This window comes from Dysidea avara, chromosome 1 (genome assembly GCF_963678975.1).
Source record: "Dysidea avara chromosome 1, odDysAvar1.4, whole genome shotgun sequence".
Classification (NCBI taxonomy): Eukaryota; Metazoa; Porifera; class Demospongiae; order Dictyoceratida; family Dysideidae; genus Dysidea; species Dysidea avara.
In genome coordinates, this window is record NC_089272.1 from 50,347,913 (window position 1) to 50,366,213 (window position 18,301).

Genomic DNA, 18,301 nt, shown 5'->3' on the forward strand with positions numbered 1-18,301 from the left:
CTTTAACTCTTTGCCCTGGGCCCCTTAATTCCTCTGGGCGGCCCTGGCTACAAGTAAGTCACCCTGTAGAGAGTTCAGCTTCAGACAAGTCACTCTGTAGAGAATTCTGCTACAAGCTAGCAAGTCACCGTATAGAGAGTTCAGCAACCAAAAAACCACCCTGTAAAGAGTTCAGCTATATACAAACAAGTTACTCTATAGAGAGATTAACTAAAAACAAGAGAGAGCTCAGCTACAAGCAGATCACCCTGTAGAGAGTTCAGCTAGAAACAAGCCACCCTGTAGAGAGATCAGCTAGAAGAAGTCACCTTGTAGAGAGTTCACTACAAACAAATCACCCTGCAGAGAGATCAGCTATAGAAGTAGTCACCTTGTAGAGAGTTCAGCTACAAAGAAACCACAATGAAGAGAGTTCAGCAACAAACAGATCACCCTGCAAGTCACCCTGCAGAGAGATCAGCTAGAAACAAGTCACCCTGTAATGAGATCAGCTAGAAGAAGTCACCTTGTAGACAGTTCAGCTACACAGAAACCACCCTGTAGAGAGTTCAGCTGTGAACAGATCGCCCTGTAGAGAATTCAGCTAGAACCAAGTCACCCTGGAGAGTTCAGCTACAAACAGATCATCCTGTAGAGAGTTCAGCTACAAACAAGTCACCCAGTAGAGAGATCAGCTAGAAACAAGTCACCCTGTAGAGAGATCAGCTAGAAAAAGTCACCTTGTTGATAGTTCAACCACCCTATAGAAAGTTCAGATAGAAACCAGTTACCCTGTAGAGAGATCAGCTAGAAACAAATCACCTTGTAGAGAGTTTAGCTACAAACAAAATCACCCTGAAGAGAGTTCAGTTACAAACAAATTACCCACCCTGTAGAGACTTCATCTACAAACAAATCACCCTGTAGAGAGTTCAACTACAAACAGATAACCCTGTAGAGAGATACGCAAGTACATGCAACTATACATTGTAGCTACGGGGAAAATGGAATGTCATCACCCAAACCTTGCAGAGCCCAATATCCGGTGTAAAAGTATCCTGGCATTGGTTTGTCCAAAATTAAACACCCGACAAATGTTAGATTCTCCCAGTCACCTTCACCACTAATATTAGTGGTACGGTCAGCAATAGATCTAATAATTAACAGTGCAAAAGGTCCCACAACTAGATATGTGACTGAATTTGACAAAACAAGGCTTCGGCGCACAAAGCTTTGTTAGGAGATATGGCGATTTTAAGGAATCATTGTGTAATAACTTCCCAGTGCCTACAGCTGTGCAAACAAAATTTGCACCAATTGTTCATCTGTTCACTAGCTATCACTGAGTGGGTGTATACATTTCTGATACCCAAAATTTGCCCTGTTTTGAGCAGCTTTTTTCGAGCGGGTAATAATATCTAATCAAAAACAGCCAAGCTGTAAAAAAAGGTGCGGCCCCCAAAAAGGCCATGGTGAAAAAAGATGTGAAATCCAAGGTGGCGGCCAAGAAATGGCTGTGATGGTAGGTTAATGGTTACATTTTAATAACGACAATTCAGGTGAATTTTGTGTCGCTTGGTCTTGGCACCAAATTTACCTGAATTGTCGTTATTAAAATGTAACCATTAACCTACCATCACAGCCATTTCTTGGCCGCCACCTTGGATTTCACATCTTTTTTCACCATGGCCTTTTTGGGGGCCGCACCTTTTTTTACAGCTTGGCTGTTTTTGATTAGATATCACTTCTTTTTGTATTTGTATACTGCAAAGCCGGCCTATGGCTGGCTTTGGGGCCTTTTTAACCCATGTGTTTTTTTCTTTACTACAGGAAGAAGAAAAGAACTTAAAGAAGAATTTTAGTACTTCAATTATTTTTGATTTTATTAGTAATTATACAAATTATATACATATATTTATTACATGCCCATTATTCCCCACAGGATATTTTTTTGCAGCTGATCTCTCTACTGGGTGACTTGAAATGTAGCTGAACTCTCTACAAGGTAACCTCTTCTAGCTGGTCTCTCTACAGGGTATTTTGTTTCTAGCTGAACTCTCTACAGGTGATTTGTTTGCAGCTAAACTCTGTACATGGTAGTGTCTTTGTAGCCAAACTCTCTACATGATGGTTTCTTTGTAGCTGAACTCTCTATAAGGTGACTTCGTCTAGCTGAACTCTCTACAGGGTGATTTTTTTGTAGCTGAACTCTCTGCAGGGTGATTTGTTTGCAGCTGAACTCTCTACATGATGGTTTCTTTGTAGCTGAACTCTCTACAAGGTGACTTCGTCCAGCTGAACTCTCTACAGGTGATTTGTTTGCAGCTAAACTCTCTACATGGTGGTTTCTTTGTAGCTGAACTCCCTACATTATGGTTGCTTTGTAGCTACAAGGTAACTTCTTCTCTACAGGGTGATTTGTTGTTATGAATTCTCTACAAGGTGGTTTGTATGAGGCTGAACTCTCTACATGGCGGTTTCTTTGTAGCTGAACTCTCTACAGAGTGATTTGTTTGCAGCTGAACTCTCTACATGATAGTTTCTTTGCAACTGAACACTCTACAAGGTTACTTCTTCTAGCTGATCTTTCTACAGGGTGAATTGTTGTAGCTGAACTATCTACAAGGTAACTTCTTCTAGCTGATCTCTATACAGGGTAATTTGTTTGTAGTTGAATTCTGTACAGGTGGTTTCTTTGTAGCTGAACTCTTTACAAGGTGACTTCTTCTAGCTGAACTCTCTACGGGGTAATTTCTTTGTAGCTGAACTCTCTATATGATGGTTTCTTTGTAACTGAACTCTCTACAAGGTAACTTCTTCTAGCTGATCTTTCTACTGGGTGATTTGTTTGCAGCTGAACTCTCTACATGGTGGTTTCTTTGTTGCTGAACTCTCTACAAGGTGAATTCTTCTACCTGATACAGGGTGATTTGTTTGTAACTAAACTCTGCACAAGTGCGTTTTTGTGGGTGATCTCACTGCAGGTTGATTTGTTTGTAGCTGAACTCACTAAAGGGTGATTTTGCTTGTAGCTGAACTCCTTGCATTGTATCTAGTTTCTAGCTGATCTCTCTACAAAGTGATTTGTTTGTAGCTGATCTCTCTACAAGTTGAATTGTGTGTAGCTGATCTCTCTGCAGGTTGATTTGTTTGTAGCCAATCTCTCTACAAGGTAATTTATTTGTAGCTGAACTGTCTAAAACGTGATTTTTTTGTAGCTGATCTCTCTGCAGGTTGATTTGTTTTAGCTGAACTCTCTACAGGGTGATTTGTTTGTAGCTGATCTCTCTACAAGTTGATTTGTGTGTAGCTGATCTCTCTGCAGGTTGATTAATTTGCAGCCGGTCTCTCTACAAGGTAATTTGTTTGTAGCTGAACTGTCTGTAAAGTGATTTATTTGTAGCTGATCTCTCTGCAGGTTGATTTGTTTTAGCTGAACTCTCTACAGGGTGATTTACTTGTAGCTGAACTCCTTACATTGTGTCTAGTTTCTAGCTGATCTCTCTACAGGGTGATTTGTTTGTAGCTGATCTCTCTACAAGTTGATTTGTGTGTAGCTGATCTTTCTACTGGTTGATTTGTTTGTAGCCGATCTCTCTACAGGGTAATTTGTTTGTAGCTGAACTCTGTACAAGGTGCTTTTTTGTAGGTGATCTCACTGCAGGTTGATTTGTTTGTAGCTGAACTCACTAAAGGGTGATTTGCTTGTAGCTGAACTCCTTACATTGTGTCTAGTTTCTAGCTGATCTCTCTACAGGGTGATTTGTTTGTAGCTGAACTCTCTATAAGGTGATTTGTTTGCAGCTGAACTCTCTACATGGTGGTTTCTTTGTTGCTGAACTCTCTACAGGGTGTTTTGCTTGTAGCTTATCTCTCTACAGGTTGATTTGTGTGTAACTGATCTCTATACAAGCTGATTTGTTTGTAGCTGAATTCTCTGCAAAGTGTTTTGTTTGTAGCTGACCTCTCTTCAGGGTGATTTGTTTCTAGCTGATCTCTCTACAGGGTGATTTTTTTTGTAGCTGACCTCTCTTCAGGGTGATTTGTTTCTAGCTGATATCTCTACAGGGTGATTTTTTGTAGCTGACCTCTCTTCAGGGTGATTTGTTTCTAGCTGATCACTCTACAGGTTGGTTTGTTTGTAGCTGAACTTTCTACACGGTGATTTGCTTGTAGCTGAACTCCTTACATTGTGTCTAGTTTCTAGCTGATCTCTCTACAGGGTGATTTGTTTGTAGCTGATCTCTCTACAAGTTGAATTGTGTGTAGCTGATCTCTCTGCAGGTTGATTTGTTTGTAGCCAATCTCTCTACAAGGTAATTTATTTGTAGCTGAACTGTCTAAAACGTGATTTGTTTGTAGCTGATCTCTCTGCAGGTTGATTTGTTTTAGCTGAACTCTCTACAGGGTGATTTATTTGTAGCTGAACTCCTTACATTGTGTGTAGTTTCTAGCTGATCTCTCTACAGGGTGATTCGTTTGTAGTTGATTTCTCTACAAGTTGATTTGTGTGTAGCTGATCTCTCTGCAGGTTGATTTGTTTGTAGCCGATCTCTCTATAGGGTAATTTGTTTGTAGCTGAACTCTCTATAAGGTGATTTGTTTGTAGTTGATCTCTCTGCAGGTTGATTTGTTTTAGCTGAACTCTCTACAGTATGATTTATTTGTAGCTGAACTCCTTACATTGTGTGTAGTTTCTAGCTGATCTCTCTACAGGGTGATTCGTTTGTAGTTGATTTCTCTACAAGTTGATTTGTGTGTAGCTGATCTCTCTGCAGGGTGATTTGTTTGTAGCCGATCTCTCTATAGGGTAATTTGTTTGTAGCTGAACTCTCTATAAGGTGATTTGTTTGTAGTTGATCTCTCTGCAGGTTGATTTGTTTTAGCTGAACTCTCTACAGGCTGATTTGTTTGTAGCCGATCTCTCTACAGGGTAATTTGTTTGTAGCTGAACTCTCTACATGGTGGTTTCTTTGTTGCTGAACTCTCTACAGGGTGTTTTGCTTGTAGCTGATCTCTCTACAGGGCAATTTGTTTGTAGCTGATCTCTCTACAGGGTGATTTTTTTGTACGGAGCTGACCTCTCTTCAGGGTGATTTGTTTTTTTGTAGCTGACCTCTCTTCAGGGTGATTTGTTTCTAGCTGATTGCTCTACAGGTTGATTTGTTTGTAGATGAACTCTCTACAGGGTAATTTGCTTGTAGCTGAACTCCTTACTTTGTGTCTAGTTTGTAGCTGATCTCTCTACAGGGTGATTTGTTTGTAGCTGAACTCCTTACATTGTGTGTAGTTTCTAGCTGATCTCTCTACAGAGTGATTTGTTTGTAGCTGATCTCTCTACAAGTTGATTTGTGTGTAGCTGATCTCTCTGCAGGTTGATTTGTTTGTAGCCGATCTCTCTACAGGTAATCTGTTTGTAGCTGAACTCTCTATAAGGTGATTTGTTTGTAGCTGATCTCTCTGCAGGTTGATTTGTTTTAGCTGAACTCTCTACAGGGTGATTGCTTGTAGCTAAACACCTTACATTGTGTCTAGTTTCTAGTTGATGTCTCTACAGGGTGATTTTTTGTAGCTGAACTCTCTACAGGGTGATTTGTTTGTAGCTGATCTCTCTACAAGGTACTTTGTTTGTAGCTGAACTGTCTATAAGGTGATTTGTTTGTAGCTGATCTCTCTGCAGGTTGATTTGTTTTAGCTGAACTCTCTACAGGGTGATTTGTTTGTAGCTGAACTCCTTACATTGTGTGTAGTTTCTAGCTGATCTCTCTACAAAGTGATTTGTTTGTAGCTGATCTCTCTACAAGTTGATTTGTGTGTAGCTGATCTCTCTGCAGGTTGATTTGTTTGTAGCCGATCTCTCTACAGGGTAATTTGTTTGTAGCTGAACTCTCTACAGGTAGATTTGTGTTGATTTGTTCATTGCTGATCGCTCTAAAGGTTGATTTGTTGCAGCTGAACACCCTGCAAAGTGTTTTGTTTGTAGTGATCACTCTAAAGGATAATTTGTTTGTAGCTGAACTCTCTCCACAGTGACTTGAGTGTAGCTGAATTCTGTGTAACTGAATTCTCTAGAGAGTGACTTAATTGTAGCTGAATTCTCTACACAGTGCATGACTTGTTTATAGCTGAACTTTCTTCAGTGTGACTTGTAATGTTCTGAATCTCTATAGTGATATATTTGCTTAACTCTCCACATGGTGACTGTCTTCTTGCTGAACTGTCTATAAGATTAACTGTTTGCAGCTGAACTCCCTACAGAATAACTTGTGATGTAATAAAATTCTATAATGGAGTAAATAAATTAGCCGAATGCTCTATTAGGGTGACTGTTCTATTAGAGTATCTCGATCTCGTATTTGCTACACAGAGTTGGCTTTCGAATCATAACTCAGAGGTTTGTAATCCGATTCTTCTGTACTACTGCAAGGACTTTCTATGAAGATTATTCCAGCTATACACCGATTTTCAGCTCATTGCTCTAAGCGGTTTGCCTAGTAGGCGTGAAAACTAATACTTTTTTATTCATAAAAATCGATCGCGTAATTGTGACACAGGTTGGGTTTTGTGTCATATCTCCGTGGTCTTTATCTCGATTCCTTTCAAACCACCAAAAGGCACTCCTACGATGGTTACTCCATCTACATAGCAATTTTCAACTTATTCCATGAAGCGGTTTACCCTGTAGGCGTGACAACAAATCGATCTTGTTTTACGCGAATAATCGGTCATAACTCCTGAACCATTCATCGGATTTGTACTAAATTTGATGCTAGGATTCGCCTTTGGACTCCCTTTCTGTGTGCCAAATTTCAAGGCGATCGGAGTACGCGTTTGCTTGTTATAGCAATTTTTGCAAGTGTGCGAAAAGACGAAGAAGAAAAAAAAAACCAAGAAAAAAAAACGAAACTTTGGCAGCTCGTATCTCGGAAATGGCTGGAGCGATTTCCTTCAAATTTGGAATGTAGACTCCCTTGGCTGGCGGGCAACTGTGTAGCAAATTTGGTTCCAATCAGATTAGTGGTCACCGAGATACAAAGGTGTGAAAATGACGTTTTCGTTCTTCCTGTCAATATACTCACGGTGTGGCGCGCCGGCTTCTTGGGCCGCACGACACACTACCGTGTGTCTTGATCACAGGTGGTAGTAATAGGGTGGGAGGGTGGGGGTGGACGGTGGTAGTAATATGGTGGGAGGGTGAGGGTGGACGGTGGTGTTAATATACGGGTATAAAACGGAGTAAGAAGACGATTGGAATCTAGAGGCCAAGTTTGGGCTCTCCATGGCCCTCCATGGCCCTCAAATTACTCCAAATTGACTGAGAACACTATTGGCGAGCTCTCTGTGAAGTCCCAGCTCACTACACACCATTATCACAAAGCCATGGCCATTTAATGGTGCCAATCTCACACTCGTGGCTTTGACAGGGTCGGAAGAAAGCTGCTACAGAAACCAGACTTGCCAGTGCTGAAGGAAGTACAGTGTGAAATATGATAGTGTATTAGACTAGCAATCCATTTCTGGTAAAATCGTAAGTTTGATTTTGTGTGTGTGGAAGCCTTGTTATATGAAATCCGGTCACATATAGTGGAGTGAAATCACCTCCTACTTTTTCCACAACAGCCACAGGGCCGGTGGAAGCTCTTAGTGACTGGTCAGGCAACAAGCCAGGTAATGATTCAGGTATTGTGATGAGTGTGCGAAGCATGCCCCTCTAGGGGGGTTTGGGGGCATGCCCCCCCCCCCCCCCCCCCCAAAGGAAAATTTCGAACTTTTAGCATTTGTAAACCACATTCTGAAGCAATTTTAGCACTTTAAAAGAGTTGATTTTAAGATATTGCTTCATACGTACACTGACTTTTGTAACTTCCCTAGCTGTCACACTACCTTTCTATATATTGTAAAGTCTAATTTCGTTTATACAATTGATCAGGTTTTTACAGGCTTTGCCTTCTTACCTGTACCCCCAATAATAATAATACGCTACCTATCAGCAGAGCTGGAAGAACATCCACCGCACTGGTCATCACGTGCTTCGATCATTAGACGCACGAATATAATAGAGGATAAACAAGTGGTAACGTGAAGTCGGCTGCACATCCTTTTACTGCATTAAAGGTTAGAATGATTGGTGTCTATAAATTAGTGTATGTCATGATGACATAACTACTATACGGAGCTACCTTATTAGTGTGTAGCTATATTAGCTTAGCTAGGCATGCGTTCGGCATGACTGGCTTGGGCTGTGAAAATCTGCTACGGCAGTGGCCATAGTGGCCGTAGTGGCCGTAGTGCTTCCACCGGCCCTGAGCCAAGTGCTTATAGTTAGCATTCTTATAGCCACCTCTCCAGCTGCCCCAGCACAGGAAGTAGAGGAGATATGAGAAGGCCAAGTAACTGTATTTCGTAATAAGCGCCTTTAAAAGTACAGGTTTTGTCTACAATTTCTTGATTTTCGTTAACATTTTATTCGTCAAATCTGCTGAAGTGGCCGAAAATTTGTCAAATTTTTCTTACATCTAAATTTCCTTGCATACAGTAAGAAGTAAGCATAGGGTTGTAGCAGCAACACAACATTATACGCTGTTTTAATGCGAGCCGCAGTGCAATCATGCACGAGTTCTTAATGCTAGACAAACCAGACCCTTTTAGATGCCTAAAAAGGGTCGACGGAGCCAGACTAAGAAGTAGGCGTGGGGCTGTAACAGCAACACAGCATTATACGCATTAATAGACTTCCACATCGTCAAACTAATTATTTCGTGTCACCGGCACTTGACGCGATCCCATACAGATAGCTATCATCTCAGATCATGCCATGTTTTGTGGGTTTTTTTCTTTTGGTGACCTTTTTTGTCTAAGTTTTACTGTCAGTTCAATAGCAAGCCCAGCTTATTGAACCGAATTTCGTTCTGAACCAACTTTCGGTTCATCATCCACTGCCATTTTTATATTATATAGTATGGATTGCCATACCGTACGCGTACATATATACCAGTATGTACCGTACACGTATGGTACGATATACGCATGCGGTACAGAACAGGAGTATGATAACTAATACATGATCAGTTATTGTGTACTTAGACAAATAATGCAATTTAGGATATAGAAGGGAAACTAATTTATTCCTCTGACTACTTGTGATTGCTACAGTCTGTCCCCTGGCACTAACATTTAGCAAAATGCACACCCTCCCCTAGCATAATATAGAGTTTCTGAGCATAATAAAGATAGCAGACAGGTGCATACAGCCAATGATTTTAAAATCTTAATAGGTGCATACAGCCAATGATTCTAAAATGTTAATAGGTGCATACAGCCAATGATTTTAAAATGTTAATAGGTGCATATACAGCCAATGATTTTAAACTGTTAATAGGTGCATATACAGCCAATGATTTTAAAATGTTACAGTACACCTTAGAAACATGCTATGCAACAACTGTATGGATAGTCTTGGGCTTACTATAATGCTAAATTACTGTATATAGAGTCACCATTGTTAAATGCATGTGCTTATAATTTTTTGGAGAGCATAAGCCTAATCAATGATTAAGGTGTGTTTAACACGGAATCACTACGTTGTAATAGAGTAGCTAGTAGTTTGTGCCGGTCACCATGCCAGTGTATAAAGATATTTGACTCCATTTCTGGGTAAAATCCTTCATGATGAGCAAGAATATTGCAATCCAGAAGGCTGATTTGCTGTATACATACAGTAGTGAAAGGAGAGATGTAAGCACTCGAGAAGATATTAATTTTCCAGCACTTCCAGCTTTTCTTCCCGTGTGTAACTTTGTCGCATGTCGAGTCTCGCATTTGACCATGTACGCTTATCAGCCAGGTTAATCACAAGAAATGAGTATGTGCTTAACAAGTAATATGCGCTTAATAGATACATGTGCTTAACAACATGACTCTATGGTATCTATATAACTAGGTTTAAAACAAGAAACAGCTACAGAAAATCGAATATTGAATTATTTTTAGAAAAAATTACCCAATTCCTGCCAGCTTGCCGGCCAGTCTAACCAAGTTTGAAAGACTAGAGGCTAAACAATGGCTTGTACAGCCCCCAGTTTTGTGGGAGAATATGAAGCTGATGGGTGGCATGGCTTTTTGGGATATCAATTTTGCCTTTCACCTCTAATTTTTATCATACTCTTTCATGCAAGGAAACCATAGTAACTGAGGTATTAATTTAACTATATCAGCACTGTCATTACAGGTGCAAATCACAATATACACCAAAGAGTTATTATAATATTGAAGGGCTTACTCGAACAATCATATTGCCATGAAAAGGACTCAGAAAGGAAGTGGATACCTTCACTACTAACAAATAAGCATCACATCATGACCATGCCCTTCGCATTGGATATGAGGTCCATTGTCGTGAACAGTGAGATCAAGATTTCCTAATAAAGCAGTCACTCTAATGCAGCATGGCATGGATAGCTACTAGCTATAGTAACAAAGAAAAAATAATGGTATAGTTAAAAATTATAAAATTGAAGTAGGGATCTAGCTATTCACTAAAAACTAGTGAAACAAGTGGTATGACCAAGTACTGAAGCTATATGTGACTAAGTCTGACAAAACCAGTCTTATACATAGCCCGAAAACACATGTCAGCTATTATAGTGCATCTGTTTTTCAGTATAAGCTATAACAATTCTGTAAATTTGTTCAGAGAGTTTTACATAAGTAGTAAAAAATTTACATAGTTATCATATTCAGAGAGAAGAAAGTTATTAAACTTCAAACTTTAAAATAGTAGTCAAAATTTCACAGGCTATAAGACTGGTTTTGTCAGATTGGGTCACATATGTGGAAAAATCCTTACTTTGGCTTGTTGTTTTAATAGTTTTCTGCCAAAGTAGGGATTTTCCCACATACAATTTTAGTAATGAATCATACCACTTGTTTAACTTGTTTTTAGATAGCTAGATCCCTAGTAAAAGTTATTTTAGATAATAATTTTTTAAACAATTATACTGTTAACATTACATGTAGTAGAATAGGATTGGTGGGTTGGCAATTTATACGTAGGAGCAAGAAATGGAGGGAAAAGAAGAGTGACAGTGCCAGGCTCAGTTTAGGGCCAGTGGAGGCTCTCTATCTACTCAGAGAATTCATGACACAGTCCCAAAAAGCATCTGGCCAGCTGGTACTGCCTGGCCGGGTCCACATGAGTTGTTCCAGCAATGCCAGAGGGGTAGTGGATCATCACTCATGGAGCCAACAAGGCAGTAGTAAATAGCTAGGCCTGAGAATATTGTTTATGTCTTTGGTACATGCTATGAAGATGAAGAACTAATTACTGCATGTAAGCCTCCAAGTGATCTTTCCGTTTCTTGCCTGAGAATTTCTAGTTCCATTCATCAGTCAGCAGCTCGTAAAAATATCATAGAATTTAGCATAAGAATTTTAGCTGTTTACATGCCAAAATAGTCACTTTTCCAAGTTCAGGTGACAGAACTTCATAGTTATTTTGTTATCATGTTTTCAGCTGCACCTGAGTGATTACAGTGTGTGACTGCAGATTACTAGCAATCTTTAAGTACACACAGGCTTAGCCTCTTTTGTAAAAATGCACCCCCTCTAGTTCCCCACTTTTGCTATTCCTATGAAATATACTGCCTAACAGTAAAGCAATTTTCCAATGAACATGACTACTTATACATATTATGCAGCTACATAACACTAGTGACACACTTCTGCCAAACTCATCTTCTTATTCAGCTCTTTCAGATGTATAACTGACACTGTAGACCTCAGTAATGGTGATGACTTCACAGTAGATGTTGTAGAGTCTGATAATTCTAATAATGAATCTATTTCCTTTAGTTGTGTACTGTCAACTGACTGCATTTCCTAATATCATGGTAATTTGGTAAAAGCACTGACATACAACTATATTGCACTTCTGATACACAGAGTAGATAAACATACTTATTATCAGGTTGACAGTTGACACATTAAATTTTATTGGTTATATTGTTTACATACATGTACCATCTCAGTCCACTGCATTTTCACCCGCTTAACTTTGTCAATGGTAGCTATAACTTCATCTACTGATCCTTCAATATTGCGGATTTCTTTTTGAATATCATTAGCATCATCAAATAATGGTTTGACCTCCTCATACTTGTTCAGTAGAGTAGAGTACTTTTGTCGCTCTTTGTCTAACTGTTGCTCCACAATCTTAGTGTATGTCTGTGCATCTTTCAGTTCTGTTCTCAGTGTGTTATTTTGCGAGCGGACCTGTGGTGATATCATTTATTTGTTATTTGTACCCTGAATATTATCAGTTTGTTAACTGTACTTTTCAGTACTCATAATCATAATTATGCAACCTGTTTGACAAAATCAGTTTTACAGCCCTTTCAATTAGCACGATCTGACAAATGATAAATTCTCCTGTGAATATGGTAGCGCTTTGACATTTTGCCAGTTTATAGACCTTTCATTACACAATTCTGTGGCCAAGTTTGGCAAGCAGATTCATTGATGAGTTGGTAAATTATGAGTTGTCAAAGATGGAAATCTGGAAAGACTACATGTATAAGACTAGTTTTGTCAAACTGGGTCACATTAGCATTTATGTAAACTAACATATCTTAGTGTTCTCTCTTCCACATGATCCATTTCTTGTACCTCCTGCAAGGGACAATAGAATACTACATGTAGAATGTATAAACATACCATTGCCTTATCAGACATTCCAGTTGACTGATCTTGTAAGCTGTCTGGTTGAGTTGTTGTATCTTTGCTTTGTACCATTTGCACATCTCTCTCTTCTACCAGTTCATTGGCTGCTGTCTTGTATCTTAGCAACTCTAGATGAAGTTGGTTTACATAGTTTACCACTTTAGGAAGGTTCTATACAGAAAAACGTTTTAAGTCTTGCAATGTACTGTATTTCTGAAACTACCTCTAACTGGCTTAGTTGAGTATTCAGCACATCTCTAGCTTCACTGGTGATCTGAAATTCAAAAATGACATACATGTAGCTGTCTGTGATAACACTCACCATCTCATCAAAACAAGTGAGGAATGATAAAGGACCCACGCTCAATGCTTTACCAGTAGCAAGTATAGTGCTGGGATAAATGGCTACATCTAATATTCCCTTTTGATGAAGGTCAGTGAGGCGCTGTGATACTTTAGAGGTGACCAGAGCAACTACACTCCTTGCAATCATCCAATACAGAATTGTAGAGCTACTTTGAGCTACTGAGAGCAGCTGTAAAGTGTGAGGGGTAATTTCACACTGTTTCAGTATAAAGTCACGCATGTCAAACACTTCTTGAAGACTTAATTGTTGATACTGTAGGTCAAGCTGGACAGCAAGCACAGTTTGGGTACTGTTATCCTTTGGAAGCATTTGGTAGACTGGTTTAGCAATGGGGTAGTCCAGTAGTGGTTGAGAAGAATCAAGGTTAATATCATACTGTGTTATAATCTCTGTAGCCAAAGTATTATGGCAAGCCTTGACCATTTCATAGAGGACTGAATGATCAGTCCATGTGATGTAAGGACTTAGCATTTGTATCAACATAGGAGTTTGTACTTCTTCTCTAAGCTGTTGCATGATATCAGGAGAGAACAATGGTAAATTGTGCTGATCACTGGCCATTAAGCAGCCACATTGCTCTAGTATGTTCCTGGGGTCACTATCCCTCAAAAATGTTTCTATTTTTGTCTTCACATCTAGAAAAACTGTCAAAGCAGCTGCAGGCTTTATCATTGATGGTTTCTCTCGATTGAAAATATATGACCACCACTCAGAATCATCCTGACTTTGATCACCTCCGGGTGGTGAAGTTGTTTGAAGAAATGAAGATTGTAGTGCTATTTTGAAGTGATACCACAATTATTACACATAATTATTACAAGAGATCATACCTTCTACAATAGCAACATCCTTTTCATTTGGTGGCTTCTTACTGGCTTTTAGTAACTCAAAGAAATTCTGTAGCTGATAACGATTCATTTTCCGTAAGAGCTCTAATATAATGTAGTTGATTTGATAATTGCTAGATGAAGTCATACTAATGGAATCAGTTGTTAGCTTTTGGGAGATCATTAGTTGGAGTACTACTTCAGTATCCATATTGACTGATAAGTGCTGACAGTAGTGATCAATAAACTGTTTGCAAGTTCCTACATGCACCAAAATTATGTTAAAAGTTGCTACCGTGTATATTATCTAATCCAAAATAGCCAAGCTGTAAAAAAAGAGTGCGGCCGTCAAAAGGGCTATGGTAAAAAAAGATGTGAAATCCAAGGTGGCGGCCAAGAAATGGCTGTGATGGTAGGTTAATGGTAAAAATTTTAATAACGACAATGCAGGTGAATTTTGTGCCAAGACCAAGCGGCACCAAAATTCACCTAAATTGTCGTTATTAAAATTTTTACCATTAACCTACCATTACAGCCATTTCTTGGCCGCCACTTTGGATTTCACATCTTTTTTCACCACACCCTTTTTGAGGGCTGCACTCTTTTTTTACAGCTTGGCTGTTTTGGGTTAGATTTCATTTCTTTTTGTATTTGTATACCCCAAGACCAGCCTATGGCCGGCTTTGGGACTTTTTTAACCTATCTTTTTTTCTTTACCACAGGAAGAAGAAAAGATGAAGCAGATGTACTTTAAATATTTCTGATTTTATCAGTAAATGTACAAATTATATATATAATACATATATTTATTACAAAACTCTCCATGGTGGTTTCTTTGTAACTGAACACTCTACAAGGTGACTTCTTCTAGCTACTCTCTCTACAGGGTGAATTGTTTGTAGCTGAACGATCTACAAGGTAACTTCTTCTAGCTGATCTGATCTCTCTACAGCAGTGCTCGAATTGAGGGTATACGGGGGTATACGAAGTATACCTTGATAACAATTTTTGTAAATTAGTATACCTTGATAGCCTAGCTAAGTATAAGGTAGCTACAGTGTAGCTATAGTACCCCTCAGCAAAGAACATCCATGAAACATTAGTTACTACATAGTAATACATTCTTACTTGGTGTAACGTGATTCTCGAGCCCCAAGGAAGCTAATCCCACAATCCTAAAAAATTCCTTTCGTGAGGTGCATTAATTAGAATTAAACAAGTGCTAGTTAATTTTGCATGTAATGTACATTAGCCAAAATCTACCCCCTCTACTGTAGACTGCATGTGTCTACCAAGGAAGTAATTGGTGATGAATCAGCTGATGATGATGAAAGGCAGCAAATTAAAGCAGTGAGAAGCCTAGGTCTTTACACTATAGCTATAATTTGGCTTTTTAGCTCAGTAGCTATAGTATTAGCATTCATACTTCCAGTGTTGAACTATCAACAAATTTCAGTCAATATTGCCACCAAAGTCCATCTCAGAATGTTAATTTTTCAAAATTTCCTGGGGGAGCACTGATGTCCCCAGGCCCCTAGAAAGCTCATGCTTCGCATTTCGCAGAGTGGAATGATTTCCAGTACCTGTGTGCCCCTCCTTCCCTTAGCAAAATCCTGTATCTGCCCTTGTAGTATACCCTCATATAAATTTACAATTCGAGCACTGCTCTACAGGGTGATTTGTTTCTAGCTGAACTATCTCCAAGGTAACTTTTTCTAGCTGATCTCTCTACAGGGTGATTTGTTTGTAGCTGAATTCTGTGCAGGTGATTTGTTTGCAGCTGAGCTCTTTACAGAATGGTTTCTTTGTAGCTGAACTCTCTACAAGGTAACTTCTTCTAACTGATCTTTCTACAGGGCAATTTGTTTGTGGCTGAATTTTCTACAGGGTGATTTCTTTGGAGCTGAACTCTCTACTTGGTGGTTTCTTTGTAACGAACTCTCTACAAGGTAATTTCTTCTAGCTGATCTCTCTACAGGGTGATCTGTTTGTAGCTGAACTCTCTACAGGTGATTTCTTTGTAGCTGAACTCTCTACAGGGTGATTTGTTTGTAGCTGAACTATCTACAAGGTAACTTCTTCAAGCTGATCTCTCTACAGGGTGATTTGTTTGTAGCTGAACTATCTACAAGGTAACTTCTTCTAGCTGATCTCTCTACAGGGTGATTTGTTTGTAGCTGAATTCTGTATAGGTGATTTGTTTGCAGCTAAGTTCTTTACAGAATGGTTTCTTTGTAGCTGAACTCTCTACAAAGTAACTTCTTCTAGCTGGTGTCTTTACAGGGTCACTAGTTTGTAGCTGAATTCTCTACATGGTGGTTTCTTTGTAACTGAACTCTCTACATGGTAACTTCTTCTAGCTGATCTTTATACAGGGAGATTTGTTTGTAGCTGAACTCTCTACATGATGGTTTCTTTGTAGCTGAATTCTCTGCAAGGTAACTTCTTCTATTGATCTTTCTGCATGGTGAATTGTTTGTAGCTGATCTCTCTACAGGGTGACTTGTTTGTAGCTGATCTCTATACAGGTTACTTGTTTCTAGCTGATCGCTTGAATTCTCTTCAGGGTGACTGCTCTATTAGGATGACTGCTTTATTAGAGTATCTCGATCTCGCACTTGCTACACCAAGTTGTGTTATAACTCCGTGGCTTTAAGTCTGATTCTTCTACACCGTTGAAGAGCCTTTCTAAGATGATTGCTCCATCTGTACAACGATTTTCAAAGCATTACCCCAAGCGGTTTATCTGGTAGGCGTGGCAAGCAGTCATTTTTTTATTAGCTAATCTCGATTACATAATTGTTACACACTGTTGGTGTTTTTGTTTTATCTTCCTGGTTTTTAGCTCGACTTCTTTCAAACCACAAAAGGTTTGAGGTTCTATAGTTAACCTATTTACCCACCAATTTTCAGCTTCTTCCCATAAGCAGTTTACCCTGTAGGTGTGACAACATATTGGTGTTATTTTTCGTGAATAATCGCTCATAACTCTTTGCCTGTTTATCGTATTATTTCCAGCCAAAGTTGGTACCGAGATGCGCCTTTATACCCCCCTTCTGTGTGCCAAATTTCAAGGCAATCGGATATGGCATTCTCGTTTTATAGCAGTGCGAAAAGAGGAAGAAAAATAAGAAGAAAATAAACCCCAAGAAACTAAGCCAATTTTTGAAGTCGCATATCTCGGGAACGCTTGAAGCAATTTCGCTCAAATTTGGAATGTGGAGTACAGAAGTTGGGGGGCGTGTACACAGCAAAAATTGTTTTGTTTCATCAAAGCAGCACAGAGCTACAGAGGTGCAAAAATTGCGTTTTCGTTCTTCCTGTCAATATACTCACGGGTGTTGCGCACCGGCTTCTTGGGCCGCACAACACACTACCGTATGTCTTGATACTTTGTCATTAGTGTTTATACAAGTGTAAGGAAAGCAAAAACTGGGATCACACCAATCAAGACACACGATAGTGTGTCGTGCGGCCCAAGAAGCCGACGCGCCACACCATGAGTATATTAACAGGAAGAAAGAAAATGCAATTTTAGCTCTGTGATTCCTTATCCGATTGGAACCAAACTTGCTAGAGACGTGCCGCCCAGTTAGGGGAGTCTACATACCAAATTTGAAGAAAATCGCTCCTGCCATTTCCGAGATACGAGCGAACAAAATTTCGTTTTAATTTCTTCGTTTGTTTCTTCTTCTTCATTTCGCACACTTCGCAAAATTCGCCATAAAACACGAATGCGTTCTCGGATTGGGCTGAAATTTGGCACACTTAAAGGGCTCATTAAGGCGGATCTCCGTACCAACTTTGGTAGGAATCCGATGAACATTCACGGAGTTATGACCGATTATTTGCGTAAAATAAGGTCGAAAGTCTGTCACGCCTACAGGGTAAACCCCTTGTAGGAATCAGTTGAAAATTGATATGTAGATGGAGCAACCATCGTAGGAGTGCCTTTTTGTGGTTTGAAAGGAATCGGGATAAAGACCATGGAGATATGACACAAAACCCAACCTGTGTCAAAATTACGCGATCGATTTTTATGAATAAAAAAATTATTAGTTTTCGTGTCTACCAGGCAAACCGCTTAGAGCAACGAGCTGAAAATCAGTATGTAGCTGGAATAATCATCATAGAAAGTTCTTGCGGTAGTACAGAAGAATCGCATTACAAATCACTGAGTTATGATTCGAAAGGCAACTACGTGCAGCAAATGCGAGATCCAGATACTCTAATAGAACAGTCACCCTAATAAAGCATTCAGCTGCATGTATAATTTACTCAGTTATATTACAATGCAAGTTATTCTGTAGGGAATTCAGCTACAAACAAGTCACCCTGTAGTCAGATCAGCTAGAAGAAGGTACCTAATAGAGAGTTCAGCTACAAAGAAGCCATCATGTAGAGAGTTCAG

At 39.4% G+C, this 18,301-nt stretch overlaps 1 protein-coding gene across 3 annotated transcripts in view; it reads right to left on the bottom strand.

Annotated features, from left to right (window-relative positions):
* The window catches only part of LOC136267911 (uncharacterized), a 103,016-nt gene that overhangs the window by 22,219 nt on the left and 62,496 nt on the right, over nt 1–18,301 (bottom strand). For 2 of the 3 annotated variants that reach the window (XM_066063107.1, XM_066063097.1), the window contains exons 7-13: nt 13,894–14,151; nt 13,019–13,839; nt 12,920–12,970; nt 12,691–12,867; nt 12,601–12,645; nt 11,992–12,249; nt 11,698–11,856 (exon numbers count right to left, since the gene is read on the bottom strand). In XM_066063107.1, coding sequence (XP_065919179.1) covers nt 11,698–11,856; nt 11,992–12,249; nt 12,601–12,645; nt 12,691–12,867; nt 12,920–12,970; nt 13,019–13,839; nt 13,894–14,151 — 1,769 coding nt within the window. The remainder of the gene's footprint in view (nt 1–11,697; nt 11,857–11,991; nt 12,250–12,600; nt 12,646–12,690; nt 12,868–12,919; nt 12,971–13,018; nt 13,840–13,893; nt 14,152–18,301) is intronic. The other variant, XM_066063117.1, reaches the window with a different exon arrangement.